The sequence below is a fragment of the Meriones unguiculatus genome, chromosome 1, assembly GCF_030254825.1.
Source record: "Meriones unguiculatus strain TT.TT164.6M chromosome 1, Bangor_MerUng_6.1, whole genome shotgun sequence".
Classification (NCBI taxonomy): Eukaryota; Metazoa; Chordata; class Mammalia; order Rodentia; family Muridae; genus Meriones; species Meriones unguiculatus.
In genome coordinates, this window is record NC_083349.1 from 135,081,974 (window position 1) to 135,107,800 (window position 25,827).

The window sequence follows — 25,827 nt, forward strand, 5'->3', positions numbered from 1 at the left end:
ATGCACACATGTGTAGGTCCTGTGCTTGCTGGTTCAGTCTCTATGAGGTCCATACGTACCTTATGTAGTTGATTCAGAATGCCTTGTTCTCCTGGTCTCCACCATCTCCTCTGGTTTCACAGTTTTCTGTCTCTTTTTGTGAGGGATTCCCTGAGCTCTGAGGGGAGGGAGATCTTCAATTTAGGGACTTTATGCATAATGTCTGGCTGAGGGTCTCTGTATTTGTTCCCTTTTGCTGCCAAAGGAAGCCTTTCTGATGATGACTGGATAAGCCATTGATCTACAAGTATAGCAGAATATCTCTAGGAATTATATATATTTATTCTTTTAGAGCAATAATGTTTGGTTTTATCCAAGGGCTTTGGGATACCTAGTCTCTTGTTCTTTGTTACCCAGGCAGAGTAAAGTAGGTGTTCCTTCTTGTGGAGTGGATTTAAGTCAAATCAGACATTTGTTGGCTCCACCTACAAGTTCTATGCCACCATTGGCCTAGCATTTTTTTTGTAGACAGAACAGAGTATAGGTTGAAGGTTTTGTGGCTGTGTTGCTGTCCATGGTTCTCTTTTAGGAGCCTGCAGTGGCTAGAATGCATGAGAAGGTTCCATGTAGGCACCAGCTTGACTTCTTCATGTTAAATGTCATGTATAGATGTTGCCCTAAGTAATGGGGCCCACTGTCAGTTTCTGGTGTTGCCTTGGAAACACCCTGGGTTGTTTGAGGATTTCCATGGGACTCTCTTAGCCAAGAATTGAATAGAACCCAGTCCCACCACTGGAAGCCTTGCCTATGAGAGATGATCAGCAGAGACTGCCTCCCTCATTATTAGGAGTCCTCATTAGAATAATCTTCATAGAATAGAGAAGTTTTCCACTGCAGTAGATTTCCATACCCCCTCCCAAATGACCCCCAAATTCCAGCCATTTCTCCCCACACTTTCTCCTTCCACCACTTATTCCCCCTAAAGCCTGATCCTCTTTGGCTCCTGTCTGCCCCTGCCCTCAGTCCACTCATAAACTCTATTCTATTTCTCCCTCCCAGGGTGATCCATGCATCTGTCCAAGATTTCTCATTACCAAACCTCTCTGGGTTTATAGACTATAGGTTGCTTATCAATGACATCCAGTTAGTCTTTGGAATGACCTGACAGGAAATAGTTCATGCTCATGGGTAACTGGACACATATATACTTAACATGAGATGTGTGGCCCCTACTTTCATATTAACCTTTAATAAATCTACACACTAAGTACTATTTTTCTGTTTCTTGTTTAATTATTTGTCCATTACATCATAGAAGAACCCCAACACACCATTAGGTAAAAATATTAGTATATGTTAGAAAAAGAATTTGTGGGTTTTTTAAATTTTATATATTTTTAAAATATATAAAACCCTACAGTTTGTAAGCAGGCAGTTTAACTCTTACTCTTTGAATGCCATTTATTTATGCCCAATTGCATAATTATGTTGAACAAAAGTAGTGATAGTGGGCATCCTTGCCTTGGTTCCTTATATCTGAGGAAAAGCCTTCAAGTTTTCATGACTGAATAATAACTTTTCTTATTTATATGCTCTAAATTTTGTTGAGGTAAAATCTCTTCTTGTTTTTCTCTTTTCTTTCTCTTTCCCATGTTTGCTTTCTCTGTCTTTCTCTTAGTCTACCCATGTTTTGCTTACTTTTTAACTTAAAAAACAACAACTTACTCAGTCTACTTCTCTCCCTTTTTAGGAGTTGTTCTTTTGGTATAGACCCAGGGTCCCTGCAGTTCTTCTCTGCCATCCCATTCAGCCTTTCCTTTGAGCCCATTTTAATTCCTTTGTAATGCCCCGTCAACTGCAGAATCACTTTCTGCAAGTGATCCATATCCCAGAGACCCAAAACTACTTTCTACCAGGGACCTCACAGCAACCACACTTGGTTAGAATCCAGATTAGGACAAAACCAACCAAATAATGAAACAGCCACTCATCAAAGGAGAGTCTAGATATTCATACCAAGAAACAACCCAAACGTCATAATGCTTAGGCCCAAGCATAAAAATATAAACATAAACAACTAAGACAATATGCCTTCTTCAGAAGCTAGAAACCTCATTGTAATAGGCCATGAGAAAAACAATTTAACATAAGCCCAAGACAAGGACTTCAAAATAATAATTATGAATTTTTAAGACATTAAAGGGATATGAATAAATGAATTACTGAATATTTTGAAAACACAATCAGTTGAATGAAATAATGAAAAATGATTAAAGACATTGAAGTATAATTTAACTGAGAAGTAGAATCATTAAGGAAAAGCCAAAGTGAAATAAAATGCAAAATGAAAATCTCAGGAACTCAAATAAAACATAAAGTAATTCTCACCAACAGATTAAAAGAAATGAAGAAATGAGCTTCAGGTCTTGAAGACAAGGTAGAAGATAGAGATAGTCATCAAAGAAAATGTAAAATCTACAGAAAAAATGTAGTAAAAAACATCGAGGAAATCTGGGAGATTATGAAAAGACCAACCTAGAAGTAATAGTTATAGAGAAGAAACCCAGGTCAAAGACACAGAAAATATTTTTAACAAAATCATAGAAGGAAAATTTCTCTATTTAAAGAAAGTTAGACAAGGCATAAAAAATAGCAAGTAGACAGGACTAGGAAAGAAATAACACTCAGACCCTAAATGTATAGAACAAAGAAGGGGTGTTAAAAACTTTAAGAGGAAAAGACCAAGTCACATATAAAGCCAAGCCCATTAAAACAACACCCAAGATTTTAGTGGAAACTCTGAAAGCCAGAAGGGCATGGGAAGATATTCTGTAAACTCTGAGAGCCCACAGGTTCAAGCCCAGGCTATTATACCCAACAAAACTATCAACTGCAATCAACAGATAAATAAAAAAACATTTCATGATAAAAACTAATTCAAACAATTTATGTCCACCAATCCAGGTTTATAGATGGCACTAGAAGGAAAACTTCAATCTGAAAACTGTGTTACGCTTTAATAAACACAAGAATAAATAATCTCAGAATATATAAGAAAAAGACAGACTATCAGTTTGGATTAGAAAACAAGGCAATTTTTTATGCTGTATCTAATACACACACCTCATCATCAAGCATAGGTATCACCTCAGGATGAAAGGAAGGGCCTCGAAAATGTTGGGATAATTTTAATTAATCAGGTGAGAGAATTGTATAACAAACCTTAAAACACTGAAGAAAGAAACTGAAGAAGCTATCATAGGATAGAAAGATCTCACATGCTCATGGACTGGTAGGATTAATATTGTGAAAATCCTACCAAAAGCAATTCCAATGAGCATTCCATTGCAGTTCTTTATAGAAATTGAAAAAAAACTTAAATTCTATATGGAAATAAAAAGCCAGGATATGCATAATTAAATAAATTGTTAATTTTGTTATTTTATTATAAAAGATGTACTCTTATCTTTTGTTAAGAATAATAGTTAATTTTTATTTTCTTTGACCTTTTTTTCCTTGAAAACTCATCCCGGTTGCATTCTGTTGTGTCCATGAGTTTCACGCATCCTGCGCTTCTTAGAATATTTCTTGTGAGACATGCACACTCTCCCTCAATTTTTGCTTCTAAGAACGACTATTCCTTATTCCTGTCTAAAGAATCATATTATAGGCCATAAAATTCTACATAGGTGGTATTTTTCCCTTCCCCACAACAAATATTACACTGGTTCTATCTCTTTGTTTTTACATGCATTCCAAGAGCTCAGTTTAATACTTATCCTGGCTGCTTTATATGCCAGAATTTACTTTTCAGGCACCTTTGAGGATTCTTTCTTCTACCTTTGATTTTGTAGTTTGAATATAATATGGGTAGGTAAAGATTTTTTGCTGTTTACCTCCTGGATCTGTTGTTTACTATCTGATGTTAAGCTAGAGAAATTGTGAAGTTTGATTACACTCTATGGCCCTGTGATTCATGTGGTTGCCATCTTTATTATCTATGTCATCTGATAATGTTTTCTTCTGAGGCAGAGTCTCACTCTGTGGTCCAGAGTGACCCCTAAGTCACTATAGTTCTCCTTCCTTAACGTCCTGCTATGACTGTTGTCTTGAAGAATTTTTTATAGTAGTTTTTAATTTACTTACTTAATTTAGTTATTGTAGAGAAGGGCACGTATGAGTGGAGGTTAGAGACGACTTTTAGGAGTCAGTTCTCTCTATCCACCATGTGGGCTCTGGGGTTGACCTCATGACTGGCTTGTCAGCAGGTGCCTCTACCCGCTGAGACACCTGTTCATCGCTGGCAGCTCTTGAGTTTACTGTTCTGGTAATTTTTTTTTCTTTCAGTCTTCGCTCTCCTCACGTCTCACTTTCACTTTCATATGTATATACACAACCCTCTCCAAGGTAGAAATTCTTCAGTTATTTCCCTTCTACTGATGGGCCCATCCAAGGCACCCTGTTTCTGTTACTGCTTTCAATTTCTGATAGCTTTGAAAGATTTCTCTCCACTTAACTCGTCCATCTGTTGTTTTGTCATGTCTGGTTTAAACATTTGAACCTTTTGTGCATAATCTTATAGTCTTAAATTCTCAGTCTTGTAATTCTAGCATCCCTTTTGCATGGTTATGTTCTTGTTCATTCTGTTCAACTCCCGCCTGCCTTTTCAGTATGCTTCGCATTTTTTTTTTTTAATTGAAAGATGGGTCAGTTATACTGGGTATTTATAGTAAATAGGACTTTAGTAATTTGATGGTAAAATGTCACTGTGGAGAAGTGTTCTCTATTCCTATGATGAGAGGGGCTTGGACTTTCTGTCCATCTGGATGTGAATTTGTAATAGTTTTTGTTTCTGGTTAGCTGTGGCTGGCTAGCTAGTATGGGTTGAAGCTGGACATTTCCTTTTCCTATGCGGAAGGCTAGAGATGTGTGAGCTGATGGTTCCATCCCCCAGGTCGGTTAGGCTCCGATAACCCAGCTATATGACCTGATAACTCTGGCTGATGAGTTTCTCTTGCAGGAGAAATTTCCTGCTGGTGACAGCAGTTTCTGTAATTGCTGTGAGAGTGTCTGTAATTGCTGTGAGAAGCTGGTGGAGCCCCTGGAGTGAGAGTCACAAAGGATATGGTCTTCTCTGATTGGGGTCTCTCTGGAACTTTAGATGGGAAGATTTGTCCACACCGAGACTCCAGGAATTAAAAATTAAAACGTGATAAAAATGAATGGGGTTTATCTGATTCCAGCCACTGAGTCCCATTATTTTGACATAAAGATGATACTAAGACCTCACACTCCCACTACAGCAAGGCACGTAGAAACAGTGATGGCTCAAGCAACTGGAGTACTACTTGTTCTTTTGTGTGTGTGTGTGTGTGTGTGTGTGTGTGTGTGTGTGTGTGTGTGTTTAGGCTCCAGTCAAAATTGGTTCAATTTGTAGTTTCATAGAGGAGAAAGGTGTATCTTTTGCCTCTATTTGGATGATTAAGTGATGGCTTTCCTTCTCTAGTGTAACACCCTCCATCTTTCATTTTTATTACACTTCTTGGAAAAAGGAGTTACAAATCTACTCAAGTTCTGTGAGAGTTGGCAACAGCTCGTAGGCACGCATGGAGACTGCTATTTCCTGCTTGCAGCAGGACATACACAAGAACTTATGAACTGCATCTTACATGGATTCATTCCTCCTTCCCGCAGGAATATGGCTCCAGCTGTTTTGGTCATTCATGAGCCTACAAATAAAGATAAAACAATATTAGTTCATAATGGACTTGATGGCTATAAGCTTTTTCTCACACAAAGCATCCGTAGGAAAAGAGGGCTTTTCTGACTGGCTCTGTAGGACAGCTGATCCACCTCCATCATCTGACATCTGTTTTAAGAGATTCCTTTCTTTAGCATCTACATCGACTTCCCATTCTTCACTGGGAAAAGGAATCAGCAAGCGACCCCTCCTCCTCATTGTTTATTTTGAGGTTAAGCCAGGCCTGTGTCTGATGTCTGTATATCACTAGAATCTTTTGGAAGGAGAATATGCTGCTACTTACATTGAACAGCAAGGAATGCTTGCTAGCACTCAGGAAATAGTAATTATTAACTTGACAAGGAATGTAGTTTACTCAGACAATCAAGATGAGCATGGAGAACCTTTAGCCTTTAAAACCTTCCTAACTTTCTCAACCCACTGTTGTTCTGAAGTTAAAGCGCATGTGCTGTGATTTGTGTATGGTTTGAATGGTTTCCTACACAGGTAAGTTGGCCCCCAGGGTGATGCTTTTGAGAGGTGAACCCCAGTGGGTCATGCAGTACTGCCTGGGCTAGGAGTCCATAGAGTTTTTCTGACAGGCTTAGCTCTATTGAAAGTGGGTGTCCATAATGACTGCACATCCAATGCATGCCTTTGCAATTGATATTACCCTTTCTGCCTTTTCACCACATTATACAGAAATGCTACCTTTCCATGTTGTTTGGATGACAGTTCTGTTGATCCAGACACCACAATCATAGTCTGTGGGCTTTTCTGTATATGTTATCTGTTCAGCATCAGGTATTTTGTTTCAGCAACACAAAAGTACTAAAACAGGGTCCGCAAATGTGGATCAGTCAGTAATTCTATTAGTATTTGCTGTGTCAACATGAGAGCCTGGATTTGATCCCTGGAACACAAGGAAAAGAAAAAAGCTGGGTATCATGAACCATGCTTGTACTTACAGAGTTGAGGAGGCAGAGACAGGAGAATCTTTGGGGCTTGCCTGCCAGCTTACCTTAAGCCAGCGAAAGTTTCTGTTTCAGAAAACAAGGTGAAAGGTGAAAATGATACTTGAGGTGAACATGTAACACATACACAAATGTCTAAAGGGATATTCTAATCTTTATGAAAGTGTTGTCTACTCTTCTTTGTTACTATAACACAGTTCTTGAGAGTAGTTACTAGGCAGAACCTCCGTTGTCATGTTATACTGTCAAATCTAACACACACTTTGGCTGTATTGTTCTAAAATATATCATTCCTGTTGACATCGAGTACATTGTAGACGCATTCCGTGGCACAAATGTAGTGTAAGTTGCACATGGAACTCTTTCTCCTATGTACATATTCAAACCACTGTGCATCGTAGAAACTTCCAGTACAGACAGTGAACTGGTTTCTCGTTAATGGGAACAGTGCTTCTGTGGAGTTTCCTTTTCATTTTGGTGTGTAAAAGGCTTTTAATTAATTTCACATTTTCAATTAGTCTTATAGGCAAAGCACCACCTTGCTTAGTCTTCATGCTTATAGAGAATTTTGAGGTCTTTGCTGATAATTCTTAGTTTTCATAGAACTTTCTAATGTCTATGGAATTTCCCTAACTCTGTGTTTCCAGGGAACACATCCTCACTCTTTTCCAAAAAAGATGTTAATCATTGAGAAAACACAGTTGGTCGGCAAATGGCAAGTGAAGAGCAGAATTATTTCCAGTGTTTGTTACTTTCTTTATGATGAAATAGTTTTTTTCCCCTTCCCCTTTTCTTAAGCCATGACCCTTCATTCCTTGTGATTTTAGTTAGTTTATGCTGCTCTCCCATTCCCTACGGGAGTGCATGCCATTTATTTCACTTTTTTTTTCTCAACTCGGAAGTTCTTTTATTGTCCTTTGCTGATGGAACATGAATAATTACTTTCTGTGCCAGCCAATTCATCTAGATTACAACCCAGTAATCATCAGCAGGCTATGAGGCTAGGTCCTCAGCTATGTACCCTTTAGAGGAAGCTATAGAGGGAGAGCTTGAAGAGAATTGCAATAAATAAATAAGGTTGGCACTCACAAAACAAAACAAAACAAACAATAACAAGACAAAAAACCAGGGAGCTGGGTGTGGTGGCACACAAACACCTTCACTGAAATGGAAATGGTGAATGACATTGGAATAGTTGTATTTTACGTTGCAGTATGCAGTCATGGGCAGACCACATGAGGCTGATGAGATTGGTGACTGTGTGGCTAGAGTATGCTTATCTCTTGGTCTTGTGCATGTTTATGCATTGTTCCCTTGCAATTTATAAAAGTTAATTGTATCAATGGACAAGAGCCTTCAAAGTGGCAAGGCCCAAGGTAGCTTCTTGAACACGAGGGGCTTGTTGAAGTCAAATTACACTAAGGCTAGTGTCCAGAGTCAAGTAGGATGGATGGCAGTTGTTTTGTTCTTCTCTTACAACATGGAATGCATACAATAGGCAGATTCATTCGAGTGAAACCATCTGCTTATGACTTTGCATGCTTTCATTTGTCACAACTCTATCTAGCAAATAGAGTAACCTCAAAGCACTGATGCTAAAGAGATTTAGGAACTCTCTTAGTAAACACTGAGAGAAGATAGATATTAAATCTCAGGTGAATCATTAATAAATAATTTTTAAAATTTATTTATTCACTTTACATCCCCATTGTGGCCCCCTCCCTCCTCTGCTTCTGGTCCCATCCTCCCTCTCTCTTCCTTCTACCCTCCTTCTTCTACTACTCAGAAAAGGGGAACCCCTTCTCCCCACCAACCTGCCCTTGTACATTATGTCACATCATGACTAAGTGCATCCTTTTCCACTGAGGCCTGACAGGCCAGCCCAGCTAGGGGCAAGTGAAACAAAAGCAGGCCACAGAGACCACGTCAGGGGCAGCCTCTACCCCGACACTATTAATGATATTCAGGTAGGCTTACAGATAGGAGACTAGCATAACTGTCCTCTGAGAGGTTGCATCCAGCAGTGGATCCAAACAGAGACCCACGGCCAAGCATTAGGTGTGGCTCAGGAGTCTTGTGGAAGAGACGAGGGAAGGATAGAGGGAGTCAGAGAGAACAAGACTTTACAAGAAGACCAACAGGGTCAACTAACTGAAGACCATGGGGGCTTACAGAGCCTGAACCCCCAACCAAAGAGCATGCATGGATTGGACCTAGGTCCCATACATATATGTAGCTGAAGGACAGCTTGGTCTTCATGAGGGTCTCTTAACAATAATATTTTCAAAATAGCATTTTTAAAAGTGTTAATATTATGTTATCAAATGACATTAAATATGTATTGGTAGACATTAGAGAAGCATTACACAGAGAGGCAATATGCGCCTGCCTAACCTGCAAGTGTTGTAAAGACAACCGTGACCTGTAACTGTTAACTCTTTCTACACCACTCTGCACCTTCATATATGTTATGTGACAAAGGACATGAAGACTATGGCTAGTTCCAGCCAGGGAGGCTTTTATACATGAATGTGCATGATATTCTTCTTAGTCAATATTTGATACATTTGGTAAGTTGTTCTAATGATAAAGCACACACATTTTTTAAATTCTTTATTAATTACACTTTATTCACTTTGTATCCCCCATGGTTCCCTCCCTACTCTTTACTCTCAATCCCTCCCTTTCTCCACCCTCTGCATGCATGCCCCTCCCCAAGTCCACTGATAGGGGAGGTCTTCTTTTCCTTCCTTCTGATCCTAGTCAATTAGGTCTCATCAGGAGTGGCTGCATTGTCTTCTTCTGTGGCCTGGTAATGCTGCTCCCCCTTCAGGGGGAGGTAATTAAAGAGCAAGCCAATCAGTTCATGTCAGAGACAGTCCCTGTTCCTATTACAATGGAACCTACTTAGATACTTAACTGCGATGGGCTACATCTGTGCAGGGGTCCTAGGTTATCTCCATGCCTAGTCCTTGGTTGGAGTATCAGTCTCAGGAAAGACCCCTGTGCTCAGATTTTTTGGTTCTGTTGCTCTCCTTGTGGAGTTCCTATCCTCTCCAGATCTTACTGTTTCCCACGTCTTTCCTAAGATTCCCTGCACTCTGCCCAAAGGTTACCCATAAGTCTCAGCATCTGCATTGATAGTCTGCAAGGCAGAGCCTTTCAGAGGTCCTCTGTGTCAGGCTCCTGACTTGTTCCCTCTTTTCTCCTTCTTCTGATGTCCATCCTCTTTGCCTTTCTGGATAGGAATTGAGCATTTTAGCAAGAGTCTTAGTTTCTTTAGGTGTACAGATTTTAGTAGGTTCATCCTATATTATAGGTCTATATGAGTGAGTATATACCATGTGCGTCTTTCTGCTTCTGGGATAGCTCACTCAAGATGATCTTTCCCAAATCTCACCATTTACCTGCAAATTTCATGATTTCCTTGTTTTTTATTGCTGAGTAATATTCCATTGTGTATATCTACCACAATTTCTGTATCCATTCCTCCACTGAGGGGCATCTGGGCTGTTTCCAGCTTCTGGCTATTGCAAATAAGGCTGCTATAAACATGGTTGAGCAAATGTCCTTACTGTGTACTTGAGCCTCCTTTGGGTATATGCCTAGGAGTGGTATAGCTGGATCTTGAAGAAGCGCTATTCCTAGTTGTCTGAGGAAGTGCCAGATTGCTTTCCAGAGTGGTTGTACAAGTTTATATTCCCACCAGCAGTGGAGGAGGGTTCCCCTTCCTCCACAACCTCTCCAGCATGTGTTGTCTCTTGAGTTTTTTATTTTAGCCATTCTGATGGGTGTAAGGTAGAATCTTAGGGTCGTTTTGGTTTGCATTTCTCTTATGATTAAGGACGTTGAACATTTCTTTTAAGTGTTTCTCTACCATTTGATATTCCTCTACTGAGAATTCTCTGTTTAGCTCTGTACTCCATTTTTAAATTGGATTACTTGATTTGTTGCTGTTTAATTTATTGAGTTCTTTATATATACGGGATATTATTCCTCTGTCAGATATACGGTTGGTGAAGATCCTTTCCCAATCTTTAGGTTGTCGTTTTGTTCTGTTGACAGTGTCCTTTGCTTTACAGAAGCTTTTCAGTTTCATGAGGTCCCATTTATTGATTGTTGCTCTTAGAGCCTGTGCTGTTGGTGTTCTGTTCAGGAAGATGTCTCCTATGGCAATGAGTTCAAGGCTGTTCCTCACTTTTTCTTCCAAGCAGTTTAGTGTGTCTGGTTTTATGTTGAGGTCTTTGATCCCCTTAGACTTTAGTTTTGTACAGGGTGATAAGTATGGATCTATTTGTATTTTTCTATATGTAGACATCCAGTTAGACCAGCACCATTTGTTGAAGATGCTATCTTTTTTCCATTGAATGGTTTTGGCATCTTTGTCAAAAATCAGGTGTCCATAATTGTGTGGATTTATGTTAGGGTCTTCTATTCAATTCCATTGATCCACCAGTCTGTTTCTATGTCAGTACCATGCAGCTTTTAGTATTGTTGCTCTATAGTACAGCTTGAGATCAGGGATGGAGATACCTCCTGAAGATCTTTTACTGTAGAGAATTGTTTTAGCAATTCTGGGTTTCTTCTTGTTTCATATGAAGGTAAGAACTTTTCTTTCAAGGTCTGTAAAGAATTGTGTTGCTAATTTGATGGGAATTGCATTGAACCTGTAGATTGCTTTTGGTAAGATGGTCATTTTTACTATGTTAATCCTGCCAAGCCATGAGCTTGGGAGATCTTTCCATCTTCTGATATCTCCTTCTAATTCTTTCTTCAGAGACTGGAAATTTTTTTCATACAAGTCTTTGACTTGCTTGGTTAGGTTCACACCAAGATACTTTATGTCCTTTGGGGCTATTGTGAAGGGTGTTGTTTCCTTAATTTCTTTCTCGGCCCTTTTGTCTTTTGTATACAGGAGGGCTACTGATTCTTTTGAGTTAATTTTGTATCCAGCCACTTTGCTGAAGGTATTAATCACTTGTAGGAGTTCCCTGGTAGAGTTTTTGGGGTCACTCAGGTATACTATCATATCAACTGCAAGCAGTGATACTTTGACTTCTTCTTTTCCAATTTGTATCCCCTTGATCTCCTTCGATTGTCTTATTGCTCTAGCAAGGACTTCAAGAACAATGTTGAAGAGATTTGGAGAGAGTAGGCAGCCTTGCCTTGTCCTTGATTTCAGTGGGAATGATTTAAATTTCTCTCCATTGAGTTTGCTTTAGCTATAGGCTTGCTGTATATTGCCTTTACTATGTTCAGGTATGTGCCTTGTATCCCTGATCTCTCCAAGACTTTAAACATGAATGGATGTTGGATTTTGTCAAATGCCTTTTCACCATCTAAGGAGATGATCATGTGGTTTTTCTCCTCCAGTTTGTTTATGTGGTGGATCACATTGATGGATTTCCGTATATTGAACCACCCCCGCATGCCTGGGATGAAGCCTTCTTGGTCATAGTGGATGATATCTTTGATGTGTTCTTGGATTTGGTTTGCAAGTATTTTGTTAAGTATTTTTGCATCGATGTTCATGAGGGAGATTGGCCTGAAATTCTCTTTTTTTGTTGGGTCCTTGTGAGGTTTAGGTACCAAGGTGACTGTGGCTTCATAGAATGAGTTTGGTACTGTTCCTTCTGTTTCTATTTGTGGAATAGTTTGACGAGTATTGGTGTTAGCACTTCTTTGAAGGTCTGGTAGAATTCTGTGTTGAAACCATCTATCTGGCCCTGGGCTTTTTTTGGACGGGAGACTTTTGATGATGGCTTCTATTTCCTTAGGAAATATAGGACTATTTAATTGATTTACCTGGTCTTGATTCAGCTTTGGCATGTGGAATCAGTTAAGAAAATTGTCCATTTCATTTAGATTTTCCAGTTCTGAAGCACACACATTTCAAGTTCATGTTTGTGCAGCGTGTTGTGTGCTTTTGCATTTTTGTGTTCTGGTTTTGTTTTCTAATCCCCTCTTTCTTCATGTGGCTTCTGTTTGTCTTCATTTTCTTGTCTTCCTCTGTTTAAAAATTCTTTATTTTTTTATGTTTTTATGAATAGAATTGTACTAAGCCTATTTTTCTGTGGGTTGCTATTTTCCATACGTTTTTGTCATTTCTATTAAATATAGGCATTTCATTTAAATAGATTATTTAAAAGTAGATTATTTAAAAATAGGTTGTTAATTTGGTATGGTTGTAATATGTGATTGTGTATTTAATTCTGTTTAGCCTAATTTCAGACAACTTTCTGAGAAGTAGAATACCAGATTCGTTTTTAAGCAATAGGTTGTTAGCTACCTTGGTTCTTGCCATTTTGGAAGCGTTGTCCATTGGTACAGTTAACTTTTATAAAATGCATGAAAATTGGTGGTGCATTCCTTTAATTTCTGTACTTGGGAAACAGAAGCAGGTGGATCTCTGGGTTTGAGGTCAGCCATCCAGGGTTCCAGAGAGAAACTCTGTCTTGAAAAAACTAAAAATAAATAAGTAAGTAAACAGATAAAATGTAAATCAATTACAATGAAATAATACAACAAATTGAACAAGACCAAGAGACTAAGCATATTCTAGATGCATAGCCACCAATCTCATTATCCTCATGTAGCCTGCCCACTGTACATCAGTGCCATGTCAAATATAATGAGGAGGACAGCAGGCTAGTGATAACCAGTGCTAGGACGTGCTCTGTTTGCCTAACTGGGGCTCTGTTGATTTAGAATAGACTTGGCTGGAATCTCCTCTTTGAGTTAAAAGTCTGGACAACTCTAGGCCATCACATTGTTGTTCTTTGACCAGTGGGCTATTGAGGTTTATTCTTAAGGTCATGGTGCAGGTACGGAGAGGAGAAATGTGCAGGGGTCTCCTAAACCTGACATTGTTATTGGAACACTGTCATGTCTTCCTTTTTCTACTGCCTGCATGATCTTCAATACATGGAGACATAGTTTTCTTACCTTTCTGGTGGGGAGAGATGTAAAGTTATGTGACTAAGGGAAAACGTAAAAGTCTTCCTGTCCAAATTTATCAATTTGGTATAAACATTTTCTACTTGGCATGTTACTTTGGGGCATTTTCTGACTGTGGCATTATATGACATACCTTTCTCCTTTCAGTGCCTTATAATGCCAGCTTCTCAAACTGAATTTTAGGTTTTGGTGTTTTCATTACTGTTTTGTTTTGCTCTGTAGTGTATATATTAGTGTTTTAGGTTTCAAAAAGTCCTCAGAGTAGCTTATTAAAACCAGAATGTTACTGTGTTTCCTTCCTGGAGCCTGAGAGTCTAACCTCTTGGTGCTGGTATGGGCCTGCTCTCCCGGCTGGCACCAGGATAGAAGCCGTGCTTGTCTCAACTAGCTCTCAGCTTTTGCCAGGCGTCTTGCCTTTTCTGGCACATGGAAACATCTATCATCTGGTGTGTGCCTTTCTCCTTTTTGTATTTGTCTTTGTCTAAAAATTGCCATTTTAAAAGGACACATTGATGTGACCACCCTAATAACTTCATTTTAACTTGATTGCATTCGTGACATCATTGTTATCAAGAAAGATCCTATTCTTAAGGTACCAGATATGAGAATTTCAAACAGAGAAGATACAGTTCAGCTCATAATGGGTTGTTATGTAAAAGGATTTCTAGGTACTGATGTTCTCATCAGTTTGCTATTGACATATGAAACCATTCAAGTTCAGTGGCCCCAAAGGAAATTTGTGCAGTTGTGCTTCTCTCTCTCTGCAAATGGGAAGGCTGTCCTAGCTCATGCTTTTCCAGAGTGAATGTGGTGTAATAAAGAGTAGTAGAGACACAAGAAGGTAGGTGCAAATATGAGATGGGACCCTTAAGTGGTAGTCTTTGAACAGACACATATCAGTGTTCATTTGTTATTCTTTGGGCAGTCAAGTATTGGACAAAGCCAAAGTCGAAGGTCAGTAAAAACATTGCTACTGGGTCTGTGTCAATGTCTGTAGCCAAAATTACCATCAAAGGCCATGCTGATGTCCCTGGTTTGGGCTGCTGTGGGGAACCATGTTGGAATCCAAGGGCTGCAGAGAGATGGCCCCGCCCCTCACTGGCTGTAGCATTTGGGAAAGCAGTGGCTGCACCTCACCTGGGCAGCATAGTAGAGCTGGCCCTGGTGGTGTGGGGATGGCCTTGAGGACATGAGAGCAGGATAGCTGGCCCTGCCCCTTATTGGCTGTGGTACTGGGTGAGCTAGCTGGGGCAGTGCTGGAGAGCTCATCCTGGTGGTGTGGGCAGGGGAGAGATGGCAGGGAGACCAACTTAGCTATCACTAGACCCAGATCCAGGGCTATGAGTTGGCCCACCCCAACATCTACCCCATCTATGAACAGCTGGGGCATGTGAAGGGACAGGTCCTGCAGGTCCAAACCTACTGGATATCCATAACACAGGGCAAGAACAGGCCATCTGAGAGAAGTCTCGGTGAGGATCCAGTATTGATAGAGTAGCAGAAGCCAGAGGTCTTGAACCAGACCAATGACTTGTCTCTGAACTTTTGCAATTAAAGATGTGTGGAAAAAAGGGTGTACTGTGGGACACACTACCGCGTCCATGATGAGATTATTATTTCTGTTTTTTGTTTGTTTTGTTGTCATTTTTGGTTTACTTTTTTATTTTTTATTTTGTTTCAGGGACAGGTTGTAAGGGAAGAGGGTAGCCACAAAAAGACAGGGAGTGGGATTGGCGTACAAGATGTGAAACTCAATATAGAATCAATAAAAGTTTAAAAAGTACCCTACTTAGTAGAATTATAGTCACATAGAAAAGCGGGAACTGGAAATTTTGGATAGTATTCATATTATCCACAACAGTTCTATATGTATCTCTTGGGTGTTTATGGAATATACTGGAGAGGTATGTATGAGAGAATTTTGTTTATAATGTGTATACATTTAAATTTATTGGCGAGGCAGAAGTGTTTTCCAAGTAGTGATATCAATATCAATGTGGTCCTTAAACTTTATTCCATTATAGTTTTTTTTTCAAATTCTTTTTTTTTTTTTTAGTTCAAATTCTTAACACATACAACCTAGCATTACCCAGGAAGAGTTTCTGTAAGGGATTGCCTAGATCAGGTTAGTCTGTGGGGGATTGGATTGATTGCCATATTGATGTAGGAGCCACAGCCTGAGAAGTACTGCACCCTGAGTTTGAGCCCTGGGTTTCTTTTTTGTTGTTTTTTTTTTAATTTTTCATCAATTACACTTTATTCATTCTGCATTCCTCCATAAATCCCTCCCTCCTCCCCTCCCAATCCCACCCTCCCTCCTCCCTCTGCATGCATGCCACTCCCCAAGTCCACTGATAGGGGAGGTTCTCCTCTCCTTTCTGATCTTAGTCTGTCAGTTTCATCAAAAGTGGCTGCATTGTCCTCTACTATGGCCTGGTAAGGCTGCTCCCCCCAGGGGGAGGTGATCAAAGAGCAGGCCAATCAGATTATGTCAGAGGCAGTCCCTCTTCACATTACTATGTAACCCAATTGGACTCTGAACTGCCCTGGGCTACATCTGTGCAGGGGTTCTGGGTTATCTCTATGGATAGTCCTTGGTTGGAGTATGAGTCTCTGGGAAGTTCCCTGTGTTCAAATTTTCTTGTTCTGTTGCTTATTCCATTATAATTTAAATAGCATTTTCTGTATGAATTTCCCTTTTATTTTAGTTTTGCTCATTACTTTAGATTTAGATATAAGTGGACAATTAGTGGTTATCTTTTGGTTTGTTTATTATTTATGCAGGGTATCACTGTGTAGCTTTGCTTGGATTGTAACTTATTCTGAAGATCAGTCTGGCCTCAAACTCACAGACACCCATTTGCTTCTGCGTACCAAGTGCTTGGATTAAAGGCATGTGTACACATAGTCATTAAAAACAACTACACATACCTATTTATTTGTGTATGTCTCTCTATGTGTGTGGGCATGTGTGTACCATAGACATGTGTGTGGTCATCAGGAGCCAGTGTGTGCTAGTCAGTTCTCTCCTTCAGTGGGTCCTAGAGAGCAAACTTAGGTCATCAGATTTTGTGGCAAGTGCCTTCATCTGCTGAGCCATCCTTGTCCTCTATGCTAGATTTATGGCGATTTATTCTTTACTGAATCTTTAGAGTTTTTTTTTTTTATATTTGGAATAAAAATTTTCAAATTACTGGTGCAAATACCTTCCCTCCCTTTGGCATTTTTAATTTTGTTGACTTTTGAGAGTCTTTTTACTTTGAGACATTCTTCTTTGATGGCACAAAAATATTCTCCTCTCTATTTTTCCCTACAGTTTTATCCTTGCTTTGAGTGCAGAAACAAGTTTTAGAGTAATAATTTAATCAGCTCAATTTTCAGAATAATTCCTTATTAATTTTCCAATTGAAAACTTAGCTCTCAGGAGTTTATAATTACATGTTTCCTTTTATCAAGTTCTCTTGGATATTTGTCCCTTTTAGCAAGCTGTCTTAGTTGTTATAATGTGATACTATTATGGCAGTAGGGTTAAGTCAAATAATATGATGTTTACTGCAATTTTTTTTCTTACTGGCAATAGAATGTTTACATTGATTTTTATTTAATAGTATTATGGTAGTTTAGGACCTTATTTTTTATATAAATTTTTTTGGTCAAGTTTTATACCTTTTAAGAATACATTAGCTTATTTTTTTATTTGTAATTTAGCTGAGGTATACTTGAGGATGAACTTTGATATAGCTAATACAACATCTATGCTAAATAGTCAAATATCTTTCAATTAAAAATGCATTTTCACCAAAGTTTATAGCTTTCTCTTTTAGAGTCTTAAAATTCTTTTGTTTAACTTATTACTAAGTGGCTTATTGTTTTATTATTATTATTATAGATTATGGTTTTTGGATATGCCTTATATCAAAGTAAAAATTGGCTGGTAATTATTCACAAAGCATATAGCCCTGAAAACCTTACAACAAACTACTTATGTTTGTTTGTCACCTGGTGGCTAGCTTCATGCCCCTTGTGCCCTTTGTGGCTGATTCATTTTCACCACTCTTTGACCCTGGAAACCACCAACCTATTTTCTGTCTCTGCAGATTCTCTGTTCTAGAATGCTGTATTGGGACTGGGCATGGTGGCATATTCCTTTAATCTCAGAACTTGGGAGGCAGAGCAGGGGAATTTATTTCTATGAGTATGAGGCTCTTCTGGTCTGCATACTGAGTTGCAGGACAGACGGGGCTATGTAGAGAGACACTGTCTTAATAAACAAACAAACACCATGTTAATGAAATCATGGATTTATAACCTGTCTTGCTTTTTGTAGAGAGACAATGGTTTTGAAATTCATTCATGTTCTTGTCCTTCTTTCTGCTTTATTGTTGAGAAGATTTGTTTTGTTGGTGTTCAGTCTGACTATCTAGTGTTTAGGCAAATTTAATCTTCAGTTGTGGTATCTGTCTTGTGAAGAATACAGACAGTACAGCCTGAAGAGACAGTGGTTGTTAAGCAAAGGAGCCACACTGTTTGACAGATGCTGAGTTTCAGAGATCACACTGCATCAGCTCTTCCCTAAAGGATGGGATGGGTGGGAACCCCTAACCCCCAAGAGACATTATCCTAAACCCTTTACCAAACCAAACTATAGTTTAGTGCACTATGAAAGAATCAAAGTTTAGTTCCAGAGATACCATGTGAGACAAAAGGTAGCGAGCAGGAAGAAGTAGCAAGAGGCTCCTGGCGAAACTCTGTAGAAAGTAGAAAATAATTGTAAACTATAGTTTGGTTTGTAAAGGGCTTAGGATAATGTCTCTTGGGGGTTAGGGCAGATTGTTGTAGTTTGATTGCACTAAGCTGAGATGTAGTATGATTAATGATATATCAGATGAATGGAAGAAAGATGTCTAACCAGATCATGGGTGTCTGTTTGCCACTAGGATGGTGAGCTCCTCAGGTTCTTTGTGCCGGTGCGGTTCCCACCCATCCCACCCTCTCAGCCTTGCTCACCTTTCTCAGTGCATTACTGGGAAAGCTTTCCACAAGTATTTGCCTCACTAGTGAACAGATGTTCTCCAGCATCTCCAACCATTCCTTTTCCTGTTTCTCACATAAAGGTCTTCTACTGCCCATGTATGTGACCTGGTCCTACAGGTTACTTCAGCTCTGTTGATCACCAGCATCTCCAGTAGACTGACCTTTTTCACATCATCTACCTTGGAATGGTGTGGCTGCTCCTGCTGCTGCAGAAACTGATTCTAGATCTTTACAAAAACCCTCCGACAGTTCTTACAAGAATTTAAACCTTTCTTGTCTCTGTGGTTGGATGGTGATAAGGGTTGTGTTTTCCTTCAGTTGTTTACACACATTAGATAATTCATTGCCATTAATTAATGACTAGCAGTTTAGCCCACTATTACATTTTCTGCTTTTATTGTCTAGCTTTGGAGTAGTTTCCCAATAAGATAAATATGAGTCAAACATTCCACTGATATTTTTACTTTTTATAGTTTTGATAGTATTTGATTGTGAAAATCAATAGAAAGGGCTAAAAATGCAATTTCAGTGTTACCAGTAAGGCTGTCTCTCACACTATGGCTTTGTGCTAATAAGCTGTAGCCACACATTAAAGAATTAAAAACCTCTGCATCTCTGAATTGACAGCCATGGAAGGGATTGTCATTCATAACGTATGTTGGTTCTGTAGGCTTGCCAAGATTGGGAATAATATGAAAGTACTTTTTTATGATAGGTATTTGAAGGCCTTTGGAAATGCATTCTTTGTAAACTCATTTAAAAATTCCTACTCAAAGAGAAATCTTGTGTTTATTTATCTACACCATTTGTGCTTTCATTTCTGTTTTTAATTTAAATTCATTTTTAATAATTTATTAACTTTACATCTTGATTGTAGCCTCCTCCCTTGTCTCTTTTGGGTCTCACCCTCCCTCCCACTTCCCCCATCCCCTTCTCCTGGTCCTCATCTATGGGGAGCCCTCCTCCCCTACCATCTGACCCCAGTCTATTGAATCTCATTAGGACTGCCTGCATCCTCTTCCTCTGTAGCCTGGCAAGGGCCCCCACCAGGGGGAAGTGATCAAAGAGCAGACAACAGAGTCCAAGTCAGAGACAACCGCTGCTCCCCTTACTATAAGAGTAAGGGGTGTTTCTGTATCCCTCATATGGACACAGTCTGAGGTTGTTTACTGAGAAGATGATCTGATAGAATACAAGAACAAAGCTTCTTGGATAACTGTCTCATGCAAACGCTAAGGAACATTGCATAATTCAAGTAATGTAGATGTATGCAAAATGCTTCGGGTTTGATTTTGAGATGATAAATTGAATGCAGGTGTTCATTGTTTACCTAATTGCAAACTGGTCTATTTTGTTAATACTTGAATATTGTGTGCATGTTCCTCCAGTGACAGACTGAGAAACCTGTGCATGCATGCCTTTGATTTAGCTTTACTCTAATATATATATTGTTCTCTGTTGGGCAATCTTCCTTGGCTACTCTACTGCAATCGTAATTCAAATGTTGTCACGGATGGAAGGATGTATAATCAGATTATTTGTAGCCATGGACCATTACATGATTAGTATAAAACAATAGTTTCTAACCTTTTGTGGGGTATAAAACCTCTGAAAATTAAGGAATCCTTCCTTTTTCAGAAAAATAATCAGATTATACATAGTACTTTTTTTTTTTGAGGTTCCAAGTCTGTTTTACTGTTTGTTAAAAAAAAAAACCAAAAAACCTGCTACAATTGCATACTATTTTTAGGGACATGAGTGAATACCATCTTTGGAGAAGATAATTTGGAATGTGTGTGCAGCCAGCATGCATATATTTTGTTTCTAGTTACTGAAAGCAGACTGGACATTTATATCATTTCGCTCACTACTTAAACATCATTGAAAGAAATAAAAAAGAGTGAAACCTATCAGAAGTCCTTGAGGTCAACAGTGCCAATAGCAAAAGAAGGTTAGCTGGAAAGCAGGTGAATTAGTAACAGGAACTCAGCAGATATAAAAGGACAGAAGTCCCAGCCTATGGTGGCAAGCAAAGAACCCCCTAAGGTTAAGAGCTGAGGAAAGAGTGAAAAGCACATGTTTATTAAAAGGAGTTTATAAAGAAGTCAGCTCGGGAGGGTGCGTGATGAGGAGAACATGGGCTGCAGTGGAGGATGGAGGTACTTTCCCGTGACAAGCAGAACCTGTGCACACTGCCTGCTGACCGAGGAAGTCTCTGCTCCTCATCCCAGCAGCTCGCATCTCAGTGGCTCTTCATTCTGTCTGTGGAATGGTTTTGTTTGGGCAATCTGTCCTGTTTAAAAACATACTAAGCTCAGATATCTCTACACAGTCTCTCCATAGGACGTTGTTAAAGACTTTGTTTTGGGAAAACGGGTCCGTTATGAAAGAAGGCTGCATGGCGTACATGGGTTTGGGTTGACAGGCCTGAGATGGCCTGTGGTGATCTGAGAACACCACCTATGGCACCGGCCAAGAGCACAGTGGCCCCTGCAGGAATGACTGGAAGACGACAAGGGTGACTTTACATGAGTCTAGCTTATCTTACGGGCAGATGTGGGCGAGTATCCAAGTGTGCAGTGTTACAGGAGTTACACACACATAGAAAGCTAACCACATAAAACAAAAGACAAGCTTTAATTACAAAGGAAACAAACTTACTCATAAAGTAATTTTAGCATTATGTGTTTTATCTCTGAGAGAAGGTTGCATAGTCTATAATATACGTGCTCAGTAAGATCAAAACCACTATATCAAAATGATGGGAAGTGGAGAAGGTGGGTTTGTATGATGGTGGGAAATAGAAATAATGTTTGGTTTTTGTTTTTGTTTTTCTGCTATTGTTGTTGTTCAAAAGATAGTAAATCAAACAAAAACCCAATGGCCACATCACAGGCATGTTAATTAGAAGCATCGTGTGCGAGGTGAGTCACCCCGCCAGACTGTCATCCTCTGGAAGCAGTGCCTTGCTTTTGTACCATTGTCGTAAACCCTCCTGAGCACAGTGTCTCTGCCAGTGTAGGCCACTGGAGTAAACAGACAAATCAGAGCCCCGCAGCCCTCAGCTAGAAGGATGGTACCTCTGCCGCCTACAAACTGTGTAATGAATAAGTTTTATTGCAACTGATCATAGATTTTCTTCATGTTTACTACTGGGCAAAGGTTGCTTGTTACACACAGAAATAAACACTAGCAAGTGATGATTGCCTGCATAGGAACATGGGAGACAAAGGCAGATATAGGGGATGGGAGGATTGTTTCCATGTCAAATGTTGCAGAAGTTTTTGTCTTTTTTTCTAAGCTGAGTTTCACCCAGCCTCTATTTCCTGAATATATTTCATATATATTTTCATTTACTTTTGTGTTTTCCGCAGACTTAGCTATGGCATAGCCAGGAGCACAGCATCCAGAGTGCAGTTTGTGAGCCCCTACAAGGCTGGCTAGGGAGCATGAATTTTCTTGTAGTGTGATGAGTCAGGGGGGAGTCAAAGTTGCCATTATTGAAGTTTAACTGTGGGTTAGCTCTTCCTGTATAGACAACTTGCATACTACCAGATAGACTGTAAAGGTGTTGAAGATACAAAGCAGAGGCCTACCAAAATTCATGTTAACTTACCAAGTGTAATTCGATAGTTCATTTAGCATTCCCATAAACATAGAAGATGCAAGTGGCATGGAGACTGTAGAGTTGTCTACATTTTCTTCATTAATTTCATAAGCTACAACAATTAGGACTTTGTAGTCTTCCAGTAAACTAAAACACCTTTGGAAATTGGGGTGAATGCTGTTTCATTATTGCTCCCCTTTGCTCCTTCTGTTCCATGGTGGCTCAGTGGGTAAAGTACTAGTCACACAAAGTTTGGATCCCTGTCATCCACTGTATATCCGCCGTCCCAGCATCCTTGCACGTAAGTGCACACATACACATAAGCTTGCAGAATAAGAATACCTTGGACCTTTGCCTTTATGAAATTTCGTTGTGATGAGATAGTTCCTCCTCTTCCTGTTAATCTTTAAGCTGGAGACCAGAGACCATGGCCTCTGATAGACCCTTCTTGATAACCTCACATCAAACTGCATTGTTTTCCCAGTCTGTTTTCTGTAGATACACTTCCAGAACTGCAGACAACGTTCTGCTGCTATTTTCTCGATTCAGGCTGCCCTCTAGACTGCGGTTCCTCTGAGGACGTGATTCATGCATTGTTTACCTTTATGTAGCTGACACATAATTTATATTATTGCTTAGTGATTTTTGATGGTGCCATTTTAAAAAGTTATTTATATTTCACTGAATATAAGACATTTATGTTTATCTATACAATCAATGAAAGACAACTATTTCTGTGTTCAAAAACAAAGATATAACTGCTTTAAGGCAGATGCAGAGACTCATAGCTAAACTTTGGGCAGAGTGCAGGGAATCTTATGAAAGAAGTGGGAGATTGTAAGACCCGTAGAGGACAGGAGCTCCACAAGGAGAGCAACAGATCCGAAAAGTCTGGGCACAGGGGTCTTTTCTGAAACTGATACTCCAGCCAAGGACCACTCATGGAGATGGCCTGGATTCCCTGCACAGAGGTAGCCTATGGCAGTTCAGTGTTCAAGTGGCCTCCATAGTAATGGGGACAGGGACCGTCTCTGACAGGAACTGATTGGCCTGCTCTTTGATCACCTTCCCCCAAGGGGGGAGCAGCCTTATCAGGCCACAGAAGAAGACTATGCAGCCACTCCTGATGAGACCTGATAGACTAGGATCAGAGGGAAGGGGAGGAGGACCTCCCTTATCAGTGGACTGGGAGAGGGACATGGGTGGGCAAGAGGGAGGGTGGGATTGGGAGGGGAGGAGGGAGGGAGGTACAGGGGGGATACAAAGTGAATAAACCGTAATTAATAAAAATAATAAATAAATAGATACCTCAATAAAAGTGATATAGTCCAAATATTAACATGAATAGTTGCCATGATGTTTTAATGTCTGTTATAAATAGAAGAAAGAGATTTAGATATTACAAAAGATGTGTGTTTGCTAGATGAAGAATTCGGATGCAGTAATTGCTCAGCCCTGCTTTCAAGTATGAGCATCAGAAAGAAATACTGTTATGATCAGGGGCCTGAGGCACCCGAGGGAGCCCGGGTCTCTAGGGATGGGTAATGTTCCTATTAGCTTGTTCTTTTATTTCATTTTTAGGGTACGGGAAGGATTATTCTATAACAGAATCAGCAGATAATTAACCAGTTTGTTAATTCTCAGATTGCTTCCTTTTATATTTTACTTGTTTGTAAAATAAAAGGCTTTTGTTTTGTTTGGCTTTATTTTTCCTCAATTGTATTACAGTTTGTTAATTCTCCTATGTCTGTTTCTTTTTTCCTTTGTCACCAGTGTAGTGACTATGACTTGGAATTTGGAACAGAGTGCTTGCAGTTGGCCCTAAAATACTGTCACAGGAAAGCAAAACTTATAGAAGGGCCCCCAGACCTCTGGAAGGTAAGAGAGTCATCATTTGGGGGTTTCTCTGCTGCCTGTATGTGTGCTCAACTTACAGCAGTAAGACAAAAAACTCTGAAAGCCAGAGAGTCCTGCCAGGGCTCCTGTGAATCAGCGTGTGAGGATGTTTCTGTTTAAATTTACCTTGGAGTCCTTTAGACACATTCCATTTCAGCCGCCACGTCTGTTAACACCATCTTCTTCCTTGCTGTCTTGTTTCATGTTTTCTCAGTTGGGCTGAGTCTAGAATTCTATTGTCTACTCTAGGAGTGTTTCCCTTAGCCCTGGGATTCTAGCCAGTTTAACCAAGTTGAAAACATTAATACTATAGTTCTGATCCATGGTGTAGCTTGTAGGCCTAAGGTTATTGTGTAATTCAAATGCTGATTTCTGTACCCCCTCCCTCATATCTTGTTGCAGTCCTTGTTCTGAGAATCTCCTGTTTCAGTGTTGTATAAGCACTGCTCCCCAATTGTCTCCTGAAATGCCAATAAAGCAGCTTACAGCCAATCACTGAGCAGGGGACAGAATAGGGCTGGACTTCCTGCCTTCCAGGGGAGGAAGAGTTAGAAGAGGTAGTAGGGGATTAAGCCTTTTGCAGATGTCCAGGAGCCACCAGGATAGAGAGCTCAGCAAAGAAAGCTACAAAGTAGCTTTGTATCGCTTTTTGGATGTATACTGAGAGGAAGCCAAATAGCTTAGAGAGTTAAAACTGCTCAGTTCTCAATTATTTGTGTGATAGTTGGGTTAAGAGAGAAACTGAGAAACAAACACAGTTCAGTAAAAATAACTTTAACAGTAGCTGAACCCACTGGCAAGGTTCCTTTGGCAAGGCCCAAGTCCTTTAATGGCACATGCCTTTCTCTGGGGGAAACAGTGGTTGCTGGAATTAAGGCTGTGGCATCTTCCCTCTGTGGCCTCCTGCTCAGGCAGGTGCCGGTATGGCATGCTTGTGTTAGGCTTGCTTCGCTATAATCGATGCAATGAACAAGAGGTTTATTCACACCAGCGCGCTGGTGCTAACTCTGCGTTCAGGCTGGAGTCGTCAGCGACTTACAGAAGCCGCAGGTTTTTAAAAGGGTAGATGAGGGGGTTACAGGTCTGACAGCATGGGAGCGGATGTAGGGTCTGTTTGGGGCACCAGGTCCGGTCAGCTTTGTCCCAGAGGTCTGGGAGATATCTGATCTTTTTTGATACGTGCAGATTCAGCTACTGTTAAATGTGGGAAAAGGATTAGTACATTTTGTGGTCAGACTAGGCCATTGTTAAAAGTGGGAAAAGCAATTTGCTCATTCTCTCTGAGAATCGGGGCTATGCGCCTTTAGTCAAAAGATCAGGGGTCATTTGGGAGGGGAAATTGGACCATCCGGATCCGCTGCTAGACAATGTTATTTTCTTCTGCAACCGAGTAGAGGTCTTTGCTTGTTCATTTCCTTATCTCCGTAGATGCAGATGGTTAGGGTCAGGAGGGGCTGTTACATTCTCCTATTCTCTGGAAAAGTACTGGGAGACTTTAGTTTGACATGGGCCTATAATTTAAAATTATAGGTTATAAGGCCAGTCTGATTCTTTCACCTGCCCTCTGTCATCAGAGAGAACTAGACGAGTCCTGAGGTAGTGCTGTAGGCCAAGCCTCTGCATAGCTGCTTCAAAAACAG

The 25,827-nt window shown here is 39.9% G+C and overlaps 1 protein-coding gene across 6 annotated transcripts in view; it reads left to right on the top strand.

Annotated features, from left to right (window-relative positions):
• The window catches only part of Crppa (CDP-L-ribitol pyrophosphorylase A), a 310,932-nt gene that overhangs the window by 54,552 nt on the left and 230,553 nt on the right, over nt 1–25,827 (top strand). For all 6 annotated transcript variants that reach the window (XR_009585522.1, XM_060367222.1, XM_060367216.1 and 3 more), the window contains exon 4: nt 24,065–24,169. Coding sequence is in view for 5 of the 6 variants with exons in the window: in XM_060367222.1 (XP_060223205.1) it covers nt 24,065–24,169 (105 nt within the window). In the remaining variant the exon portion in view is untranslated. The remainder of the gene's footprint in view (nt 1–24,064; nt 24,170–25,827) is intronic.